The 24,597-nt window shown below is 39.8% G+C and overlaps 1 protein-coding gene across 1 annotated transcript; it reads left to right on the top strand.

The window, feature by feature from the left end:
- Nucleotides 1-36: 36 nt before the first annotated feature.
- Nucleotides 37-21,238, top strand: GYG2 (glycogenin 2; the record flags this gene model as incomplete). The annotated part of the gene is given in 14 exon segments (XM_080613525.1): nucleotides 37-132; nucleotides 3,946-4,048; nucleotides 4,521-4,576; nucleotides 4,579-4,676; nucleotides 5,913-5,983; nucleotides 6,148-6,234; nucleotides 11,336-11,477; nucleotides 13,112-13,286; nucleotides 14,641-14,803; nucleotides 15,355-15,481; nucleotides 16,359-16,581; nucleotides 17,271-17,411; nucleotides 18,910-19,020; nucleotides 19,996-21,238. Coding segments are annotated over 14 exon segments (1,755 nt in total). The 3' UTR covers nucleotides 20,158-21,238.
- Between the last annotated feature and the right edge of the window lie 3,359 nt (nucleotides 21,239-24,597).

Below are 24,597 nucleotides of genomic sequence, written 5' to 3'. Positions count from 1 at the left end.
CCTTATTTGTTCTATAATGGGACTAACAACTATGACATGAGTGAGGCACAGGAGGTGTATGCAGCTTTGCAGGCATTTCTGAGAGATATGGGATCCCCTGCTGATTCAGAAAGACAGCCTGGAGATGCCATGGTGAGATCTGTGCAGCCACTGTTTCCTAGGTGCTGGGGTAAAGCTTGGAGTAGAGCATGGCCTGAGATGCCTTGGGATAGATTGGTCAGTACTGTGAAGGCCATCATCACAAATAGATATTTGTGCCATCAGGGTACCAACAGTTTTCTTATTTTCCTTTGTCTGAATGGCCGTGGTGCGAGTAAAGCATCAGGTCAGTGATCCCATGTATCTCTGGAAATGTGAAGTGAGAAAAAATGGGGAGGGCTGTCTATACATATCCAGAGATAAGAAGTTCCTGCCTGTTGCCTTAAAAGGACTGAGGCAAAAAAAAGTCCCCTCAAACTGGCAAAGAGCACCCATTGTGGACACAATGAATGTTCAATCTTCATCTTTCAGGTGGGGCTACAGTATAAATCACTGGAAGAAGAGTTGCCCTCTGATCACAGTCTCCTTTGATGGGCAACATTCGGCCCACAGATCTGACAGTGTTTTTCTACTTTCTCATACTGACAAAAGGAAATCTTCCTCTAATGAACGTATTGTTGAGACCCTGCAGGCCTGCTCCCTTTCATTTGATATCCTTCTTGCACCCTGAGCTTTACGTCATCAAAGATGTGCTTAAAATAGCCATGGATTCTATTGGACTCTCCAGCCTGCATTTTGACTCAGAAGTTATTTCAAACAACAAAGAAATCAAGTTTAATATAAGCTAAAAATGGAAATATTTTGTTTTGGGAGCATTTGAGTCACTGAAGTTTTTTTTTTTTCTCAATTTTTAAAATTACCCCAAATACTTATTACTTCAGATAGAATAGGAATAAGGAAATTGACATTTCCATTAACACATATCGGGTTTCATTAGTATATTTGGTATATAGATGCCCCTTCTCCCCCTTCTCTGGAAGTGTTCAGGGACAGGTTGGACAGTGCTTTGAGCAACCTGGTCTAGTGGAAGGTGTCCCTGCCCATGGCAGGGGGTTGCAACTAGATGAACTTTGAGATTCTTTCCAACCCAAACCATTTTATCATTCATCTATGATATTTCTGTGTTTTCTATAATGTTTAAGTAAGATTGGAGGTTGTATAAAGGATTGAAAATTTGAGTCCATTTCCTTTATATTTATGTCTAAATTCTAGCAAAGTGAAAGGAGTTACAGGCAGAAAATTAATTCTGAATTTTAAAATAATGCATGAAAAGAACATGTAAATTGGTAAACCACTGTTAAAAAAATAAAAAATGAGAGTAACACTCGCTGATTTTCTTTATTTATTAATTTATTTATTACTGAAATGAGGTTTAGATCCTCTCAGGAACTGGAATCTGATGTAAATTTTGTTTCTCTTCTTGAAAACTTAGGCCTTGCTCTAGGAGCCTTCAAAAGCATTAATCTGCCATGGTTTGTTTGTTTGTTTTTTTAAGAAAGAACCATACTATTAATCATTTCTGTAAAGGAGAAATAGGTACAAAGTTTTCTGAATCATTTAGAAGGAGTCTGTGACACTCTATTCTGTAAAATCAATGTCACACCAACTTTGAAACTTCATACATACATGCAAGTACAGTTGAGATAGTTTTGACAGCAAGGCTGTTTCATCTTTTTCCCTTGTTCTTGATCAGCCTTGCCGTGTTAACAGATGTCCTTATGTAGACACATCTATCAACAAAAACTAACACTTTTGCAGTCTCTGTGTCTTAATTTCACTAACTGATTCAAAATATTAGCAAATGAAGGACATGCAGATGAAAGCTGGCCAAACTAGTAGTTCACCAATGTAATTATGCAATACAGGCATTTTAGAAAACTCTTCAAAACAGGAAGGAAATCTGTGTGTTTTTATCTCCATCTTATATGTGGATGATGCTTTTTCTGACAGAAATTCCATTTAGATGGAGGTAAACATGATTTTGTGTTTATTAAATTATTGAAAGACATAATCCGAAAAAGTACTCTTCTCAGAAAGTCAAATACCATCTTACATAAATTATATATGAAATGGATATATAACAGTTGCCGAGGAGATTACCATAATCTTAATTTGATCCTGAAAGTAAGAAATTCTAACGTACATCAGTTTAAATACAGAAGCATCGTGACAACACAAAAACCAAATGAACAACTTTGTGGTTATTACTTTCAACTTGTGAATGAGAACATCTTTTTAATGGGGTTATCATGGACACTTGATATTTCTTTGAAGGTACTAATTTTGAATGCCACTAGTTAAAACAGATTGGCGTCTATTTTGCCAGGTAGACATAAAGTTTTGATTAATGAAATGTTAGTGCTACCACTTCAGTTGTTTAACAATGAAAGTATGTATTTTGCTTCTTTCTCTTGAGAATTCTCAATAAACACATACTGTGTTTCATTTAAGATGATCTGAGTTTTGTTTGTTTCATTACTTTCTGGACATATGGCAGCTGATACCTTTTACATACAAATTCACCTATGTCCTACTTAGGGAAAGAAAGAAATGCTTCAAATTAAAGAATTGGGGGGGGGGGGGGGGGGCTGAAATTCTTATTTTTTTTTTAGGGTTTTTTTTTTCCCCCAGGAGCAGTGTCCATAGAAGGATCTGGGTGCATTACTAACATTTTTGCTTTTGAAATATTATAATTTATTTAAATTTGTTTACAGTACTTTAATAGTATTAACCAAAAAGCAGATTTTATTATGGAGAATTTGAGCAAACCCCATGATAAATCCTGCCCACCCGAGGACTTAAACCCCTGAAGCTCTTTGGTCTAATTACATCAACACACTATCAATCAGTATACCAGTGTGCAGGCACACTTTTCAGTGTTAATTTCCCTTTTAACTAGGATAATGATGATAATAATAACAATTTTATATTAATTGTAATAATTACTATTACTATTATTTCAGCTAATTGGTGGGTTATGTAGGGAAGTTCTAATGCATTTAAATCATGAGGGGAAGGAAAGAATATAAACTGTTGTCAGACCATCAGAACTGTAGCTTGTATTATTGTTTCTGACATTTTAAATCTATTCTATACCATAAAATGTTGTCTGGCGTACAAGTGAAACAGAAAATCATCTAAATGGAGACATCACTTTTATTACCAAGGAAATGCTTTTGTTCTTTATGAAGTCCACCAATCGAAACTGATCTGACAGTAAAATTATCCACAACAGAGATCTTGACACTCACAAGTACAGTTTAGTTGACCTGTCTATATAACCAGATGATGAACACACTTCCCAAAAAATTTTGGTTTTGCGGGATAAGTAAAGTTTAATTTCCTATGCATTTAGGTCCTTCCTTCCTCAAACACCTTGGCACTACCAAAGCAATGATGTCCTCTTCTCCAGTAGACCTTTAGGATACCTCCAGTGTGTGAGAGAATAAATACTACACCTTGGAGTGGCAGCACTGATGGCAAATTGTTGGAAGTAATGGTTTAAATAGTTGAGTGGTATGTGCATTTTCTTTGGTGGCACACTGCCTAGCACTGCTGTCGTCTGCTAAGTAGTTACTGATGTCCACAGAACAGTTAGATGCAGAAATGCCCTGGCTGAACCACATTAGCCTAAACTTACCCTGCAGAGAGGCTGTGTGTCTAAGTAACATGTAATGGTTACCTCAAAAACACGTTGTGGAAATACCTGTGCATCTATGTATGTATTTGTGAAAATATATGTATTGCCCTCTGAACTGAACAATGTCTCTGAAAACATCTGTTTACTTATCTGAGTGACAAGTTATCAGACCGTGTATGCAGCCTTAGGCTTGTGATGGCTCCAAAGAAGCTAAGGGGCAGACTCCCTTAACTCAGAGTGAACCCCATGTGTCTGGGTTACCATAGGTCACGCTGGACTCATCCTACTCGTGCTCCGAGATCTTTTTTCCACGCTCTGCCGTTCTCACCACTGACGGCACTGGTGTTTTTTTCCTTAGAGGGCTGCACGGTAGCGTCTCCCCCAGCTTCTCTCTGGGGAAAGGAAGGGGAAGGGGAAATGGAGAAGAGGAAGGGGAAAAGTAAAGAGAAGGGAAACCCCCCTCAGCCCCCTCCGTGACGAGGGCACCCCGGGGAGCCACCGCCCGCGCCGGGTGGGAAGGGTGGGGGCCGCCGCGCAGCAGCCAATGGGGCGATACCTCCGCGCCTCACCGCTAGGAGGCGCCGCGATGCCGCCTCCCCCCGTGGGGCTGTAGGGGTGCCGGGCAGAGGTTGGTCCCGGAGCAGCCGCAGGTGCGGGGTCCGTGGCGGCTGCCGGGGCCTCAGGAGCGGGGCGCTGCCATAGCGCACCACGGGGCAGAGGGCGAGGAGGGCACGGCCCCTTGCTGTAAAGCCAGCGCCGGGAGGTCGGGATGGGTCGGTGGGTCGTGCCAGCCCTCCCAAGCGGTCTCTGCCTCTATTGTCGTTTGTGGGCCGCTGCGCAGGAGCCCCTGCGGATGTAGTTCACGTACTACTGTCTTCAGCAGGAAAGAGGCTAATCCTACATCGCGCCACTTAGCGGGCTCGCCACCAGCAGGTGAGGAGGCGGCGGAGGCGGCGCCGCGGGCAGTGCCCCTGTCCGGCCACCCGCAGGATGTCCGGTGAGTACCGCGGGCCCCGCCGCCGGGCTCAGCCCCACGGGCTGCCCTCGCGTGTCCCCGCACCTCTCCACTGTGGTCAGCAGCGCCGGCGCCGTGGGGCTGCGCTGGGCCGGTTCCCGCGCGGCCTGCGGTGAGGGCGGGAGGGGGTGTGCGCTGTTTGGTTATCGCAGACCGCTTTGCTGTAATTAGCGCTCACAGATTAGGATTTAAACCGTCTGGCTGGTGCAATGAAAGAGCTGAACTCACTTATGTATCCTGCTTGTAGATACAGGCTGGCCCGCCCAGGCCTCTGTGCGCTCTTCTGAGGCATCTGCAGAGTGACAGGTCAGGGTGGGCTCCCTTGACCTGAGGCAGGCTCAGAAAAGTCCTTCTCACACCCCTTTCTATGTTCCAGTGGTATTGATTTTATTCAGATGTCCTTAAAGCTGTGAGGGACTGGTTTAGGGCTCTGAACCATTTGAAGGTTATCAGAGACAGCTACCTGGGGCATTCGGCCTTCTGGATCCTGAGTTTGAATCCGTGTATGTGGCACCTCAACACTGGTGGAAGAAAGACTGGAAACATCTAACTTGATACCTATCAAGTCCTCTGAGCTGTCCCTGGATTACTCAGGCAATTTTAAATATTTGTTTCCAAACTGGCGTGTTACTATTTTGGGACTACCTTTGAGTGCTTATTTGTTACACTTATTTGCATGTTATAATATTGTTGCATTTGTTTTTTCGTAAGGATCATTTACTCTTTGTTGAAACTGCAGGATCTTAAAGGAGAAGGTAACAGTTCTTATCTGAAATATACATTGTAAAAGCTACACAAATTGAGAAGTAAGTCCTCTTTCTGTAGCCTTCCAAGATAACAGTTTTAATCCTGTCTAGTAAAATTCAGCATTGCTTTAATAAAAGATAAGAAAGAATCTGGTTTTGGATCAGGCAGAACTTTGTTAGACCAAGAGAAATCTTGTATGCTGACAAATTTCAATTTCTATTCTGTTAGAAAAAGGTCTGTGTAAAGTGTTGCTGTGCCACCTTCATTGATAGCATAAATGTTTCTACTGTTGGACCCAGGCCAATAGGTAGAAACATTCTAGGGGAAGCAAAGGGATTAAAATTTGTGTTTGTTTACTAGGGCAAGAACTGCCTCTTTGCTGCAAACTTGTACAATGTTTTCTGATGGTGATCTGACACAGGTTATTGTCTGGCATCGTTATTCATTTTACCTGTTTATACTGCTCTTAAGGTTGTGGGCGCCAGCTGGAGCAAAGCTTTCTGTGCCAAGTGCTTCTGTTATGGTTGTGCTGGGCCAGACAGGTGAGAAGGCCTGTAGCTTTCTTTATCTTTGCCGTAGTCTAACACGTCTTCACTGAGATGTACTGCTGGGAGAGGATGCAGAGACCTATGTGTGGGAAGGCGAGTAACAAACTTGCTAGAAAACATGCAGTGAGCTGGGGCTGTGTTATGTCATTGTCACTCAGGATTTCAGAAACGCACTTTGGGCTTGGTGGGCACAGATCCAGACTGCAGCCTGCCTGTACTGCAGGTTGTGTCTGAAGTAGAAGCAGGTAGGTGACAGAAGAGCAGCAGATAGTATCAGGGAGGAATTTAAGCAAGCAGTTGTGCAACGCTTGCGTGAATAGCAGTACATACTGGGGACCTAACCAGCCTCTTGGAGGATTATAGCTGTTGATTTACCTACTCTTATGCATAAAAGGGCAATGTGTTGTTTAGAATATACTTGTAGAAAAGTCAAAGCACATGACTGTCTGGTCTCCTATTGAATTTCAGAGTGGACAACTTGGCATTTTTGAGTCATTACTCCAGGAGCCATAGCTAGAGCACATTTATACTTTCTCTGCCTATCAGTAGAAAGACCAAAATATGCTTTAAAAGCTATGTCTAGTGAATTATGGAAATAAACCCTACCGCACTGAAACATGTCTTGAAGTTAGCAGGTGCATGCGGTTCATTCAGTGCTTGTTACTATGAGTCAGTACTGATTCTCAGTGAGTACCTAGTGTTTATCCATTCCCTCTCTCATTTCTTTGAACATCAAAGCGAGCGCCACCCTGTCTGCTTGCTGGTGCAGATTCTAAGTAAGGCTTTTGGCTGCCCTGGAATTGTTTTTCAGGCCTGTTGAAGAATTTTGTCTCTGGCAGTGTCAGAGGTACTCCTTCTATGAGTAAGTAGCATAAGAAGTTGGTGATCCTTGGCTAAAACAACCTGTTAACAAGTTTCACGTAAGATCACCCTGACTATGGTGATTCATATTACTTTTACTGTCTTGTCTCTGTTGCTGTCTGTAGGTGCAGAGTGGGTGCTAAGATAATTCACCTTACTTGCTTGAAAATCCTTGGTTTGTTCTAAGCAACTATTGCTAGGTATTAAAATTGAGGAGCCACTGCTGAGAATAATGATTTCTGAATTTGCATCTTGATATGCTGTGTGGCAATCCAGACAAGAGAAATGAGCAGATTTATAAATTCATACAACACAAGTTTAGTGTGATTCTAATCATACACTTAGTTTTCTCATAATTCACTAAGCCTTAATGGTGTTAGCCATAGGGTTCCACAGCTTGAAAACAGTTTGCTTGAAAACTGGATACTGTTCACACTAGGTATTTTCTGTGAAAAATCAAATTATTTTTAGCACACGGAATTGAAAGTTATGCATAATGGTGTGCTTGACACTTTCAGAAAAAAAAAAAACAAGCAAACAATCCCCAAAATCCAGCTGCAATGAATTTTAATTTCCTACACCTTTGGCTTTCAAAGTTGAAAGATCAAATATTCTTTTGCAGCTTAGTCAGTGAGTGAAACCCTATATAGATTAGATTCAACACAGTATTGTCATTGATTTCAGTTAAATGGGAATTTTCAGAATAAACAGGGTACTTTCACAAGTGTATCTGAAGACCTGATCCTTAGTTGTAAGTTATAAAAATAAAACATTTACTTATAGCGACAGTGTTTCAAAGGACATTATAGAATCATAGAATAGTTAGGGTTAGAAAGGACCTTAAGATCGTAAAGTTCCAACCCCCCCTTGTCGTGGGCAGGAACACCTCACACTAAACCATGTCACCGAAGGCTCTCTCCAGCCCTTGAACACTGGCGGGGATGGAGCATTCACAACTTCCCTGGGCAACCCATTCCGGTGCCTCACCACCCTTACAGTAAAGAACTTCCTCCTTATATCCAATCTAAACTTCCACTGTTGAAGTTTTAACCCGTTACCCCTTGTTTTATCACTACAGTCCCTAATGGATAGTCCCTCCGCAGCATCCTTATAAGCCCTTTCAGATACTGGAAGACTGCTATGAGGTCTCCACGCAGCCTTCTCTTCTCCAGGCTGAACAGCCCCAACTTTCTCAGCCTGTCTTCATACAGGAAGTGCTCCAGTCCCCTGATCGCCCTCATGGCCCTCTTCTGGACTTGTTCCAACAGTTCCATGTCCTTTTTATGTTGAAGACACCAGAACTGCACACAATACTCCAAGTGAGGTCTCACGAGAGCAGAGTAGAGGGGCAGGATCACCTCCTTCGACCTGCTGGTCACGCTCCTCTTGATGCAGCCCGGGATACGGTTGGCTTTCTGGGCTGCGAGTGCACACTGAAGCCGGCTCATGTTCATTTTCTCATCGACCAACACCCCCAAGTCCTTCTCCGCAGGGCTGCTCTGAATCTCTTCTTTGCCCAACCTGTAACCATGCCTGGGATTGCTCCGACCCAGGTGTAGGACCTTGCACTTGACATGGTTAAACTTCATAAATGAGGCAAGTCAAGTTTTCTTCCTTGAAAATGGGGATTAGATGTAAGAACAATTAATGATAGAATTTTTTTTTTTTTTTTTTTTTTTTTTTTTTTTTTTTTTTTTTTTTTTATCTCCCTAAGGATTCTTAACAGATCAGTGATGCCCCTGTACGATTTTAAAATTACTAGGACATGCCTCTATCTTTGCATCAGGAATATTTTAATGTTGCATGGTTGCAGTCCATAGTTTAATTATCTCTGTAATGATTCATTTTATTAGAAAGGCCATAATATGTGTCCCACATCTGATTCTCAAACCAGACAACTGGCTTCTTTTCTGTGTGAGGTGTTAGCCAGAGTTTCTTAGAAGCTGTATTTTTTGGCAGTCCTTGTGGTTCTGACCAAAGCCTTTGCCCCAGCAGTACAGGGCATGAAAGTGTATATAGGATGTGGTAATTCACCATACCAGCTCACTGAACTATTTGATGAGTAGCTTGTGTATTTTTATATGTATTACTTAAGTAAAGATTTAGCTTCTGTAGCTAAAAGAATTTGCAGAAGCAATAAGAAGATTATGTGTTCAGTTTTGTGGCTGTTATTTAAAACAGTATTTTAAGATTTAAACTCCCACTCATTTCACAGTTTGCTTTTCGTATTAACCTACCTCCCACGTTCCTCTCAGTGGCTGTTTTATTACCTTTATTTGGCTGAAGATCTTGCTGCCGAAAGTGCTTTTCTTTGCTGACTCTTTGTATCTTTTGAGAATAATTTTATTGCTAAAGTAGCTTTCAGGGGTTTTGTTTTGTATTGGTTTTTATGTATGCTTAGATTTATTTGCTTAACCTTTTGGAAAACTGCAGTAGAAGCAGTTTACTTGCACAACTGTCCTTTTAAAACACTCCGTTTAAGCAACTCCTTATTCATTATTTCTGGAGCACCCATAACTTGCTTGAGCCATTATGATAACAGGAGATTTGAAAGCTCATTTGCTTCTTCTGGAAATTGTGATTAAAAATGTTACAGGAGTTTGCTTAGCTGAGGGATCATAGAATCACAGAATGGTTTGGGTTCAAAGGGACCTCAAAGATCATCCAGTTCCAATCCTCTGCTGCGGGCAGGGACACCTTCCACTAGACCAGGTTGCTCAAAGCCCCATCCAGCCTGGCCTTGAACACTGCCAGGGATGGGGCAGCCACAGCTTCTCTGGGCAACCTGTGCCAGGGCCTCACCACCGTCACAGTGAAGATTTTTTTTTTTTCCCACTATCTAATCCAAAGCTCCCATTTCTCAGTTTAAAGCCATTCCCTCTTGTCGTGTTGCTGCATGACCTTCTAAAAAGTTCCACTCCAGCTTCCTTGTGGGCCCTTTTTAGGTACTGGAAGACTGTTACAAGGTCTCTCTTGAGTCTTCTCTTCTCCAGGCTGAACAACCCTAACTCTCTCAGCCTGGAAACTATTTTACGGGGTAAAAGGGACCTGCAAACTGGTTTAAATTTGGATGGATGATTCATTATTTTTGGCCAACACTAGTGGAATTCTCATGAGGTGCAGAAATCTGTTACAGTGTCAGCAAACGTAAGTTGTATGTGCTTGATTTGAATTAAGGTCTGGCTGGAGATGAATGGGAAGTAAGGCAAAAAAGGGCGATGCATACCAATGGGTCTGTGCTGTGCTCTGGATTTGGAGGACGTGTAATATATTTAGCACCCTAGAGCTTGTCACCAGCACCCACCATCCTTCATTGCATGCCTTGATATTAAGTTAGAGGTTTGAACATGTTCATTTTGGCAGCATCTTGCTGAGGCAGCCATGAGGTCGTTTGCTAGGTTCTCTATAACTAGTTCTGTGAGATTCTTTCCTAGTGTCTCTCACAGAGCCTGGAAACTGCATGACAGAGTGTTTATGTTGTTGTTATTGTTTGGTTCCTTTAATTTATTTAACATAATTATGTGTCCCTTAAGATGATGGTGTATTTAAACAATTATTTATTGAAGGTCTGTAGAGCTCAGTGGAATTCCCCTCATCTGTGTGACCCACTCATCTTGTTCTGGTTAATTTTGCAGCCTAGAATGCTGAGGTCTTCCTTCTGCTCTGAGGAGGTGTTCACCTTGCTGAATCACAGGTTCTGGCTCTCCCCAGGAGAACCACAATAACAGTGGTTCTGTCAGAGGTCAGAGCTGAAGAAGCAGCCCCTGGTAATACTGCCACATGCTTGGTATCTCTGCAAGATACATTATGTCTCCTGTTGTGCCAGTGTGTGGCCTGCTTTCTTTTATATTGCAACATTTTTTCACATGTATTTCTTGACAAGAAGGAAGACTTCTAATTTTCTTAGAGCTACTTGAGATAGGGATCCTTAGCTTCTAGGTGCATTCGGGCCAGCACCAGTTACTCCAGTACAAAGAGGACAGAGCAAAGAATAATGCCTGTTGGGCTGATTCAGTGACGTTATGGAAAGAAGGATGTTTCTGGCTATACTTAACACCCTGTTGTTTCCTTAGCTTTTGGTACTATATAAACAAGAATGTTTTCCTTATCAGTTTTATTACACTGTGTTAGTTAAACATAAAATCTAAATATTTACAGTTTGGCTTTTTTGACTGTCATTGTGTTTAGGCAATAAGACCCAGGTAATTTTAAGGTTTAAGGTTAGTCCAAAAACTTCATAACTGGTATTATGTAAATGAGGCAAACAAAACATAATAAAATTCAGAGACATATATTCTGCACTCATATTCACTGGGCTTTCTATTCAGTTGTGTCTTCTGGGGGAGTTTGGGAGGGAAAAGAGCTTATCACAGGAACTGCAGCTTGTTATAAGCTGCAGCCTGTGGGTTAGCTGGAGGAGGAAGGAACCTGCCAAAAGAGGTGATCTAAAGCTGTAAAGTGACTCTTCTGAATATTTGCTTACAGTAACGGATCAAGCCTTTGTGACCCTTGCTACCAATGATGTGTATTGTCAAGGTGCTCTCGTTCTTGGACAGTCATTGAGGAACCATAGAACGTCTAGAAAATTGGCCGTACTAATTACACCAGAGGTTTCCAGTGGGTTGAGGTAAGTATTCATGTATTTTTGGACATTGATGTTATGAAAGAATAAACAACAGCATGGAAGATTTTAATAGGCTTCCTGTGGATTTCACAGTATTACACCTTGAAGTTCCCCCTTGGCTAGTGATTTCTGAGAGGAGATCCAAATAATATCCATGGTAAGATTGTAATCCTGATAAGAATTCACTTGCAAAATGAGAGCTTGTTGCTGGAAGTTATCTAAAGCCCATAACTGGTAACATAATCTGAAAGTTTAGGAGCTGCTGTTTTCATGTCTTGCTTTGACACAAAATAAAGGCACTACTATCCCCTCCCCCCCATGCCCTCCCCCCCCCAAAGTGTTTCTCTTTTAGAAAGAGCAATACGTAACCACCCATGACATCAGAACTCAAAAAACCCCACAGGATCTCAGTTTTAGATGACTAATCTTCTTAAAATATTGGTGCATGGCTATCATGATGAGAAATTAATATATTTTTACTTCTTTTTAATCAGTTTCCAATTTGGGATGTGGTTTTAAGGACACTACAGGATTGCTTATACATAAATCTCAATGGATCTGTTGAACTCAAGCTCTGTTATTTGGAGGACTGTATTGCTTGTTAAAAGGAACATGACATGCCATAGCTGCTTAAACTCTTAATTCTGCTATGGCTTAAGAAGAGTGCAAGTTCCTGATTTCTGTATGCCATGTGAAAGTATTTGCAATTGATCTGGCTCAAGAAAGGGATTTTCCCATTTTTGCTATGATTAAATGTAAAGAAATATGTTTCTACAGGCTTTTTGAAATATGGATTTTGTCAGAACACTGGAAAGTTCCTGGGTGGATATAAAGACCATCAGGTTCTTTTCTCCCCATTCAGTGGGGAGGAAAACCTTTATAATGTATTTTTAATCAAGAATAGCATTTTTTAAAAAAAACACATCACTGAAGTATGCTTCTAAAAATCTGTACCTGTTCTTCTTTCACAGTTAACTACTGTTCCTTGCAGATGAGTCAGACAAGCTAATGACTCTGTAACCTAGATAATCAGCACAGGCTTTTATTTTTCTGTGTTTATATGACATCCAGGAACTTTGCTGTTAATAGTGTAATGCAAACAAATAAGCTGAGTTTAAAAAAGTCTCTTTATAGGGTATCCCCTATAAAATTCCCATGAAAAGATATGCATAGAAAAAAGTCTCATTTTAAAGGATGTGTAGTAGTAAACAAGTATATATTGCCTGTTTTAAAAGGTGCAGTTTTGCAGCTGAGTATACTTGGGCATAATAGGTGTAAACGTATGTGCTGGCAGTGTGTGTTTTCATTGGTGTTTCATTTTCATTGGTGTTTCTCTAGAAGATTAGGTAACTAAAATAAGGACTGGTTTCTTCTCCATACAGCACTTGCTGCTTTTGAGTTGTCAGAGTTGTGCTTACAACTCAAAAGTAGAATGGTAGTGGAATGGTTTATGGCCTGATAAACTGCTATCACTTCAGCAGGCTGTTAATAAGAGCTTTTCACTTCTGACTTCTCATCCTAACCAATCAATCTATTGTTATAATTAATGTGGTGCTGTATATCACTGTTCTCATGCCAGAAGTCGACTCTGAACCTCTCTAAATTCCCTTCTTTCTCTCCACTGCTTGCTCTGGTAGGTCTGTCCTCCACAGCGTATTTGACGAAGTAATCGAGGTGAATGTGCTTGATAGTGCTGACTCAGTCCATTTGGCTCTGATGCAGAGGCCAGAGCTGGGTGTAACCTTCACTAAGCTTCATTGTTGGACTCTTACTCATTATAGCAAATGTGTCTTCATGGATGCAGACACTTTGGTGAGTAGAGCGGGAGCTGTGGAAACGTTTGTGTCTGCCTCAAAGAGCTGCTCTTGAGTGTGGAATACTTCCTCATCAAGCAGCCTGCTGTCCCATGAAGTGACCAAATTTGCTGGTGGTCCCAAGGTCACAGGAGCTCCAGCTGGCATGTTTTGGCAATGTTCACAGTTTTTCCGGCAGCATAGCAGCTAATCCTGGTTTGAGAGTAGCCTCATGACTGTTCTCAAAAGGCATCACAAAATAATTCTGTGCAAGTCGGCTTCTTACAGATGTTTATAATAGATCTCTCTCATACATATTTGTTTGGAATTTGGTTAGGAAGGCAGGCCAGTTTTAAAATGGAAAAAAAATAAGCCCCAAAACCCCAGAAATATTAATAACTTCTAAAATATATTTTTTAAATTACTTTTTAGAAGTAGAGAGTTAAAAATGGCCATAGTTTGGGCAAGTACAGTCACGTCAGCCTTCCCCTGCACTTACATGGCTCACTTTGGAAGACTGTGATGCATTTTAATTTAATAAGCTTGTATTTAAATTAGCAACCAAATTAAGTTATTCTTCTCACTGGCTGAGGGAGGGAGGCCTATGATTTCCTGCTTTACGTTAAAGTTAAAGGAGGGAAGCAAGTAGTTGTTTTCAAATTCAATGAAGTAAGCTTTCTTCTAAAAAGCATTTCTTCCCTTGCTTTTCATAGTGGCTAAGACATTCAGCAGCTGAACAGCTGTCTTCCCACCAACTTTAAAAGTGATCTGGGCCTTCACCTGCTTTGATTTTTCCCACTACCTTGTGAAACTTAAAAAACAAACCAAAGCAAACCTCTGAGCTTAGCTTATGTTAGAAAACTGGTGACAAGAGAGAGTTTTTCTTCTACCCCTTCAGTCAGTCTGTCAGGCTGTCACTCAAATTACTTGGATTCCCAGCTTTTATTTGGCTCTGCTGCAGTTACTGAGAATAATGGACTATAGGAAGGTGAGCTAAGAAAGAAGAAAATTGGGTGTTTTTGTGGTATCTTTTAATATTTAAAGGGACCTTCTGGAGGGTCTCTGAGGTTCCTGAAATAATTTCACAGGCTTTGTGGTTTTTATCAGAGTTTCATGGTTTAAGCTATTGTGACTGCTACTGCTGAATCCAGGACACAGAGAAATCATGGAGAACCACACTTAATGATGCCTTATTATATTAAAAATAGAGGTTCTGACACCTAGCATATTTTGCATTGTCATTGGTTTCTATGCCCTGCAAGCTATATATTTGGCCAAACTAGCAATTCACTCCATTGGTACTGGTTTAGCAACTCATGTTCCAGACAAACCTTTGCTCTAATATTTTTTTCTCTCATCCTACTGTCGCTAAGGTGCTTTGCAATGTTGATGAATTGTTTGATCGGGAAGAGTTTTCAGCAGCTCCTGACTCTGGCTGGCCTGACTGCTTTAATAGTGGTGTATTTGTGTTCCGACCTTCTCTGAAAACTTACAACCTACTGCTCCAGTTTGCAGCTGAACACGGCAGCTTTGATGGTAAGGGGCAGGGCACAAGGATAAAGTGCAAGACGGACTCCTCAGTAAGCTGTTTTTCCATAGCTTGCGTGCTCTCAGACAGAATAGAGGCAGGCAGGAGTTCTTCAGGCTTTATGTAGTTGTGCCCCCACAAAAGTTTAGGGTGCAGACCTTTGCCCCTTACAGAATACTTAAAACCCATTGAGTTCTTGTGGACAGTGCTTCCCAGAAAAGGGCAATGAAGGAACATTGTGCCTTAGTCTTGCTCAGTAAGCTTTTGCTATCTGGTTTAGGAGAGAAAAATACAGCTGATCTTCAGTCTTTTGCTCTGAGGGAGACAAACACCTTTCCTATTTCTTTCTTCATATCTTACAATAGGACTTCGTTTACCCTGAACTTGCATCGGAGTGGATCAGGTATTATTCACTTGTACCTGCTTACATGGCCATATTTTCAAGTCCAAATTACAGTGCCATGAACACACAAGTCTCACTTCCATCCTTGGATTGAAATTTTGATGTAAATTTGAGTGTATGAATAATTGTAGTAATTCCAGTTTGCATATTCTTTAGGGGGTGATCAAGGCTTGTTGAATAGCTTCTTCAGCAACTGGGCAACAGCAGATATTGGCAAACACTTACCTTTCCTCTACAACTTAAGCAGCAGTGCTGTATACACCTATGTTCCTGCTTTCAATCAGTAAGTAGTAACACTTCTGACTGACTGTAAACCTCTGTAGAAGGTTAAATGCAGTAGAAGCTTAAATGCAATAAGAGTGTCTGGCATCTGGACACAGAGTACCAGAGTTGCCTACACTGTCTCATATTTCTTTTTTCAGAGAAGCTTTTGTGATGTTTGAACAGATGTAGATTACTTTAGCATTAGGTTCCAACACCTTTACATTGAAAGTTGTTCCCTTCTTTTCTCAATCAGTTCCATGAGAAAGAGTCATTGTTGCTCTTTTTTCTGTTTCTGTGGTTTTTTGTTTGTTTGGTTGGTTGGTTGGTTGGGTTTTTTTTAAAATTTTTTTTATAAACCCATTTCTGAAGTTCTTCTATGAAACAAAAATTGTGCTAGCAATTATATGAATTCTAACAATGCAGTTAGAAGTTCTGGCAGAAGGCAAGTTGGCTTTAGGATGTCATGAATTACTGTTCCAGTTGCACAAAATACTCTTGCTGGAAGGTGAATTTAGGGTGATGCACTTAGTGATGTATTAGTATGGATTCACTAATAACCAATTTTGTTGATTCAGTGTTCAAAGTGATATTTATTTGTGAACAGCAAATGCAGGAGGACTGTCAGTTTCCTTCGTGACCTTTTCTGCTAGAATCAGCACCTGAAAACAAATGGCAGTGCAGTTTTGTTTCATTTTGTTTTCTGTATACTAAAAAAGATCCCTGAGACTAATTAAAAACCTATGAATACATATACTCATATTGAATGTGTTGCTGTTGCAAAATGTCGAAATTACGTCACCAGTGAGAGTAAGCATGTTTCTTTAGCAGTTTATATAGGCTAAAAAAAAAATAATAAAAATACTTAATGTATAGACCTGTGTGTTTAATCTCTACAGTTTTGGTAGAGATGCCAAAGTTGTTCATTTCCTGGGAGCAAGAAAGCCCTGGAACTACAAATACGACCTTCAAACAAAGAAAGTTATGCAGGATGGCACCACCGATGGATCTTTACATCAACTGTCATTTCTCTCCCTCTGGTGGAACATATACAGTGCCAGTATACTGCCTTTGTTAGAAAAACTTCAAAAGATGGAAGAGTCAGAATCTGAAGAGTGCAAGGTAACTGATAAGGGGGTAGAGGGAATATACTGAAATGACAAAAAAAAAAAAATCTGAAAATTATGTGCTTGCTAGAGGAAGGAATTACACGGTGTGGTGGGTTGAACCTGGCTGGACACCAGGTGCCCACCAAAGCTGCTCTATCACTCACCTCCTGAACTGCTCAGGGGAGAGACAATATAACGAAAAGCTCATGGGTTGAGATAAGGACAGGGACAGATCAGTCATCAGTTCACCATTATGGGCAAAACAGACTTGGCTTGGAGAAATTAATCACAACTCAAATTGGAGTAAGGTAATGAGAAATAAAACCTAAATCTTAAAATACCTCCCCCTCCACCTCTCCCTTTTTCCTGGGCTTCACTCCCGATTTTATCTCCCTCCTTTTGATCTCATATACTAATATGCTTTATTTCTTTACTGCACAATTTCTTAAGAAATTATTTCAGCCATGGTAACACGAAGGTGGAAATACCTGTTAGATTTATCTCCTGGTGATGCTGGCATACTCATGAGTTCAAAAATGTAAATTGCAACATGCTTTGAATCTTGGACCGCAAATATTTTTGCATTTATTAAATTATTCCACTAATACTGAAATTCCTCTAAGGAAGTGAAACTGTTTTAAATAAGGTATTGCTTTCCTGCAAAATCGTATTTCAGTGCTGAGATGTTCTTATTTTTGTTAGCACACTTTCAGTGGAGTTGAAATTACTCTAAAAAAGGTCAGCCCTTGTGTGGCAAATTCGCTGCAAATGCCTGTGCTTCCAGAGCAGATACATGAAGTACACCCTGTGGCGTGTTCACCTGAGGAACTAGCTTTTGAAGCTGTAAGTATGTTGTATATTACTATGTTCAGTAACAAAGTAAAAGATACACTAAAATGATATTTTTAAATCATGCGTCTGATCTGGGAGATTTTATTTTCTTTACGTTAGCTGGAGGTACTGAATTTTTTTTGGTAGCATCAGGAATAGTCTAAAGATTATTTCTTAATCTTTAGTGACACATACATGATGTGTTGGGAGGTTGAATGAGTTTGCATTGAATTTTTATGAAGAGGCTAGGTACTGAAAGTTATTAGGTAATTAACAAAATGTGATTTTTGTGATTTGGGCAACAAGGAGTCTCTTAAAATAATCCACTGATAAACACTGCAGGGGTCCTGGTTCTTTTGTCACAATCCTTGTATTTGGGTGTTTCTGTTGCACTGACTCTCCTTATTTTACACAGGAATTAAGCTGGACATAATAGCACAATGTTTCTGCAGGTCTAAGTCATTACATGTTGTATGACAAACCATGCTGCAGCAAAGTACAATTGGGAGAATATAAAATTAATGTTCTAATGTCATCTGCTATTGTAACTTGTGGACTATCCTCTAGTGAGATGAAGACAGTTTGGTGCTTTATCCTTTTAGACTATAGTTACTCTGTAAAGTAAAACTGTAGTTTTCTTTTCCTTCTTTTCTACCCTGAGTGTAGAAAGGCTGAAGGAAAATGGAAAACTTTCCAGCTCTATAAGTTAAGAATAATTTATTTGCAAAGGGTATGATATCTTGTGTGCCTCACATGCTCAAACCAAATAGGGATACATTTTCAAGTTAGTTTTTTTTTTGGGGAAAACCCCCCAGAATATTCATTTCAAGTAGTTTAATTCAAGTGTAAACATCTTTTAATTACTAGGAATGGTTTATCAGAAGATAGTATTAATTAGAAATTAATATCCTAATTCTCTTACTGAGGAACACCATCATTCCACTTTTTGTTGCTTCGCTTCAGCTTTAGTCTTCTGGGTTTGTTTTGATGGAAGAGACTGGGGTCTGTGTATCTTTTATGTATTGATATCTGGCAAAGGCAAATATTTTGGGCAGTATTTTTTGGACAATCTCTTTTGCCTCTGTTTTGGAATGCATTGTTCTGTTCTTATTCTATGCATATAAAAAGCTCATGAGTTATAGAGCGATTATCCTAAAATGAGATATTTTTTGGCCTTGTGAGTGGAGGCATCTATTATAAGCTAGCTTTCCAGGCTGTCACTGGAGAATGACAGCCACTTTGAACCTATTTTAGGATGAGATGAGATGCCTTCTGGAGGTACTTACCCTAGATTGATTCTAGTAGGAGCTTAGTTTCAATGTCATTTTGATAGCTAAATCTGAGCAAGATGAATTTTGTCTTTGGTGATAACATGTTTTATTCCCTTTCCTCCTATTCACCGCTTTCCCCTACCCCAAGAATAAAATTGATTTGTATTGTATGAATTCTCATTATAAAGAAACTATGAAAAAAATATTATCATAATAAAACCTCAGTGGCTCTATTTTAGCAACCCGTATGTGAAGCTGTACAAAGCGGTTTTAATGTCCATCCCTCTGAGCCTGACAGACCTTCAGAACAACTTGTCCTTCATCCTGCATTTCAGGAAACCTCAGGACTGGTACAAGTAGCTTTCTGCACTGTACATCTGTAGATAATTGCATGCAATTAACAATAACATGCAATTGATGCTGCCAGCATTGTTTTGGGAAATCTCAACTAATTATGGTGCAATCTGCAAATAAATTATTTAAGCTTTTAGATATGTAATTCTTTAATTGCTTCCAATACTGGAACATGATCCCTTTCTAGTTTTCTTTAAAAAAACTTCTAGTTTTCTTTAAGAAACTTCTCGTTTTTAAATGTATATTTTCCTGTGCTAGCCCCCAAGTAATAAATGCATGGTGTTATGCATGTAGCTCTCCAATACTAATACAAACAAAGCTGTATTTGGGATCTTTTTGTTCTGTTTTGGTTTGGTTTTTTACCTGCTGAAGTGATCTTTCCAAGCAAATGGAAGATAAGTGTACAGCAAGTCAGGCATGGAGCCTAAGCTACTAGGCTCTCCTCTGTGGTCTTGCACTTTTGGGCAGTGTGACACCAGTGCCAGAGTTGGCACTGGTAGGGATGGCAGGGTATCAGGGACTTGTATCTAGTATGGCGCACAGCGCAACCAACATCTGCTAAACAAGACTTATCTCACTGGAGATCAGATAAAACACATGAACAAAAATTCTAGGAACTTAAGTACATGTGAAAGACAAAATTTGCACAGATAGATGGTTAACTTTATTGTAGGAGATACTCTAAGCTATATTTGTAGTATTCTTACTGTGTTGTTGCTGAATATGCCAAGGTCTGAGTTAAGACAAGTAAAGTAAATGCTTGGTATGGTTGAAGATGCTATGGCAAGTAGTAAAAGCATGGGAAAATGAGATCACATTATCAAACCAGGAATTAATGTTTGAATACTGTTTGTTTTATTGTTTTGACTGGGAGTGTACAAAGCAGAAGTTTGACATTTTAAGGTTTAACTTCACAGCACTGAAAGGACATCAACCAATTGACTGTTTTTCTACTGTTCTTCTTCCCACAGAACAAGGTTGCACATTCCATTTCAGAGCTGTCTATTCACTTCAAACCACAAGAACCAATTCCAGAAGATGAACGGAAGAAATGGGAGGAAGGGCGAATAGACTATATGGGGAAAGATGCTTTTGAACATATCAAAAAGAAATTGGATGCATTTTTACATTAAGATGGAGTGTACTGTAATGGCCATCATTATCCATGTTTCTGTTATAAATGTAATCCTTGAATACGTGACTATCTTCATAGTTCATTTGACACCAGATTTAGAGGTAGATGTGGATCCTTATATATTTTGGGAGAAGATTAACAGATACAGACTCTTTTTTTAACTCTGAAGTGTGCCTCATCTTTATTGTTATGTGTGTGTCATCATCATTGTTCTCCTGCAGTGCCTTCTGAAGTATGATGAATGTACCATCTGAGCTTGAGCTCTCACATTTATCACTCTTCCCTGGTCCTCCCCATAGCATTCTACAGAAACAGTCATGAGTGTGAAACGTTGGAAGTTAAGATTATTTCCCAAACTGAGATTATTTCAAAAGTACTTTTAGAAGATACTATAAAACTATTCTAATGAAAGTTTTTTCTTGAATCCAAGTTGACACTTTCAAGGGCGTAGCCTTCAACATGAAGAAGTGAGGAGATGAAATCCTGACCTCATGGGGTCTGCAACAAAACCTTTTAATTCAAGTATATTTAGGATTAGAGGAAATTTGGACTTCATCTGAGATCTCTAGTAGATGTTCTCTCTATTTACAGGAAGCTGTTCAGCTTCATCATCAGTGTGATCTATCTTAAGATAGACTGGTAATGTGTGTTAACCTTTTATATTGTTGCTATAGGATACCACTGATTTTTTTATTTTTTTTTTTTTTTTATAAATATTGTTAACTTTACTTGCAAATTCAGTGTTGTGTAGTCAGAGGAAGAACTGCTGACACTATGGTGTAAACCTTCTGGCTTTTTATGTCAATTCGTTTACAATACTTCAAACTGCAGCTGAGAAGGGCATTCTTCTCCTTTAGCATGGTTGCCCCATATTACAGGCAATTTGAGTGCTACTGAAAGCACAATTGACACTTGTTTTAGCAAACAGGCCCTTTAATCAGATCTTCTAAACAATAGCTGTGTGTGGGAGCTAATAAATCTGAGTGTAGTTCCAGAAAAATTTACTCATGGGAATCCATTGTGTTAAGGACACTCGCGGGAGACTACTTTGTGAATTTGGGCATTGAATTTGACTAAGATTTGCAAGTTTGTCTTAACAAACAAGGGAAAAAAGACACTCTGAAAGAAAGAAGCTTGACAGACCTGCCAATGTAATAACAGATTTGACACAGTTATTCATAATGCCACTCAATATTAAAATAAGAATAATGTCTGCAGTGCTGATGCAGGGCTCAAAACACATTTCAGCCTTCATACATCACCAATTTTGGTACAGATATACCTAATGAAATAACTTCGGAAATCAGTTCAAAAAACGATGATATAATGTTATGCATCAGAGGGATTGCCATAGATGCTAATGGAGAAATGGGAAGGGTAGGAGGGAACAAATTTTTGTTTCTTTTTCCTCTATCAAAAAAGGGGTGGGGGAAAGAGCTTGCACAAATTAGGAAAGGAAGAAGAGAGTCAAAATGTCCCTTAAAGGAAGAAAAATAATCTTTGTGTATTTTAGAATTACTTCTAACATTCAAAATAGTGGATTTACTTTAACTTTTGTGGGATATTTCTGATTTTATCTAGTTCTTTCTTTCTCATTTATTCTAAGCACTCAAAGTGGGGCATCTCTTTGGTGGGTCTGCTGAATTCAAGCTTCTAGTTCAAGTGAGATGTTTAGTCAAAGAGAGAGATGTCCAGAAGATGATTCTTCTTGATTTCTCCATTGATCATACACGGACTCTCAGCATCCCACATCTCTTAGGTAGGTAACCTTTGTGTGATAACACAGGCAGGTGTGTTATACCTTTTGTGTGTAGCCCAGTGCAGCACCATGTGGAGATTATAGCAGCTGCAGGTACTCTGGCTCATGTGGCATTTCATCTGCTGAGTATCCCTGTTCCTTAGTGAACTTGTGCACTTCTGAGAAAGTTCTGTTGTATAAGCATTATTGCTATTATAATCCAAACAGTTTGAAAACTGTGTAAAACTGTAGTCAACAATATGAATTCGTGCGTCATGCAGCTGTACTTTTTACAGTAACTATGAGATCTTACAGGACACGTTAATTAGGCTATGGGAGAAAAATTACCGTAACTGAAATGTTTGAAAATAGACCTATGAATGTTGTAAAAGGAGCTGTCATGGGATACATTTGAAAATGTTAATATGTAAAATGGTACTGTGAGTGGATTATACAATATTCTGCAAAGAATTGTAGTACACTAATGTCATGGAAATAAATAGAAATGGAAAGGACCTATGAAGTTGTGTTTAACAAATGGTGCTGTATTACAGGTTGTTTATTGATGCTGGGAAGTATTATTTGTGACTAGTTACTTTAATATGTTTTTTTTTTTAATTTTATTAAATTGCTTTTGAGACATTAGCAGTTCCTGCTGAGCAGAATTAAAAGGTGTGAGTTATAATTATTTATACAGACATATATAATTATAAGCTTTAGGATCTCTTGAATGAGCACAACAGTAGTTGGTTTACTGTATTTCATGGAAAAGTATAGCTGTGGTTAAGAACTCTGCCTGAGCTTTTGTGTACTGTCTTCACACAAAAAAATGTTGAACTAGTTATAAATAATGTTGTGTCGGAGTGTATTCTAACATAGCACTGTTGTCACCAGGGTGTGAGAAGGGAGAATCATAGAGTCACAGAGTGGTTAGAGTTGAAAGGGGCCTTAAAGATCATCTAGTTCCAACCCCCTGCCATGGGCAGGGACACCTTTCACTAGACCAGGTTGCTCGAAGCGCCTGTCCAGCCTGGCCTTGAACACTGCCAGGGATGGGGCATTCGCAGCTTCTCTAGGCAACCTGTGCCAGTGTCTCACCAGCCTCATAATGAAGAATTTCTTCCTACTATCTAAACTGAATCTCCCCTCTTTCAGTTTAAAACCATTCCTCTTGTTCTGTCACTACCTGCACTTGTAAAATGTCCCTCTCCAGATTTCCTGTAGGCCTCTCTTAGGTGCTGGGAGGCTGCTATAAGATTTCCCCAGAGCCTTCTCTTTGCCAGGTTGAATAATCCTAGCTCTTTCAATGAATATAGAATTTTCAAGTGCTGTGCTTTGGGCAGCATTCCTCACTTTTATGGACATTCTGAAATCTTGGGTCCACAAGCAGATCTGGGGGGTGTTATGGGCTGCATGTTGCCACGAACCACAGGTTGGCAAGCTTCACCTAGAATTTCTTCCATGTTGAAGCGTGGTATAGTTCCAGGTATTTTTAGGGTAAAGAAAGTTAAGAAATGTAGGCTTTTGGTGGCACCATTCCTCCCTATACAAAAAGTATTTCACTTCGGCAATTTGGAAGGCACTGTATGCTAATAACCTGAATGAAATGTGAAGGGAAAAAAATGGCATGTTGAAATGAGCACCACTGCAGGTCTCTTACCAGCTGGTCTGTACATGTGTGTGACAGAGTTTTGTCAGTGTTGTTTAAGCCTTAGCAACCTGAAAAACAGCTGTAATGATTTTGAGAGGCCAGACTCTGACCTACTGCTGTGAGGCAAACTGTATTTAAACAGGACAGCTTGTGCTTAGAACATGCTGATTCTTCTGTCATGTGCTTAGAGTTATTCACAGCTAGACTTAGAGGGTAATTTTGTTTGCCATACAACAGTTTTATTGGGAGCTCTTCATGTATAAAGAGGAGACAGTGAGGGTGTGCCAAAGGGAAAATTCTTGAAAATTTTAGACACGTGGGTTAATGCAATTTCCTGGCCTACAGGAAAAGGAGATTGTTCTTGAAATATCACTTTACCTACTGCCTGGTGTCTTGGGGGGACCTTTCCAACTGGATTGTTCTGAAGAAAGAAGTTCTCTTTGTCTCTCTTGTTCAGTCAGTTCATAACATTTGTTTTGTAAGGCTGGAGACATTCAAGGCCAGGTTGGATGTGGCTCTGGACAACCTGATCTAGTTGAATATGTATGTCCCTGCTTACTGCAACCCAAACTATTCTGATTCTATGTTAGTTAATGCTGGTCATTGAAGTAGTCTGTATTTTCAGTATATTGGTTGCAAGATGCTTCAGCTGAAATTCTGCCCATCCTGTTGGCTGGCTCATAAATAAGTTTGCAGACAGTTAAAAAGGGTGACACTCAAAAAATACATTGCATCCTGGTATAAACTTCCAACTTGTAATAACAGCATACCATCATTATAGCAAAGGTAGTTAAAAAAAAACACTCCCTCCAAAAAAAAACCAAAAAACCCCCCAAAACCAAAAAAACCACCACAACAGAACAAAACCGATGATATATAATTGACTCAAAACATTATAAAAACTAATTGTTAGAAGACTGACAGTGATATACTATGAATAAAGGGGTAAAGGGAGGGGAAAAAGCTTTGCAAGCTTTCTTCCTGAATTTTACTCTGATGGTTGTTGGAACCCTTGCAACTTTAACAAACTGGAGAGGGAAAAACCCCTA

Source organism: Psittacula echo, assembly GCF_963264785.1.
Source record: "Psittacula echo genome assembly, chromosome: 3".
NCBI classification, from domain to species: domain Eukaryota; kingdom Metazoa; phylum Chordata; class Aves; order Psittaciformes; family Psittacidae; genus Psittacula; species Psittacula echo.
The sequence above is the reverse complement of the archived record's forward strand: the minus strand, read 5'-3'. Positions and strand labels throughout refer to the sequence as shown.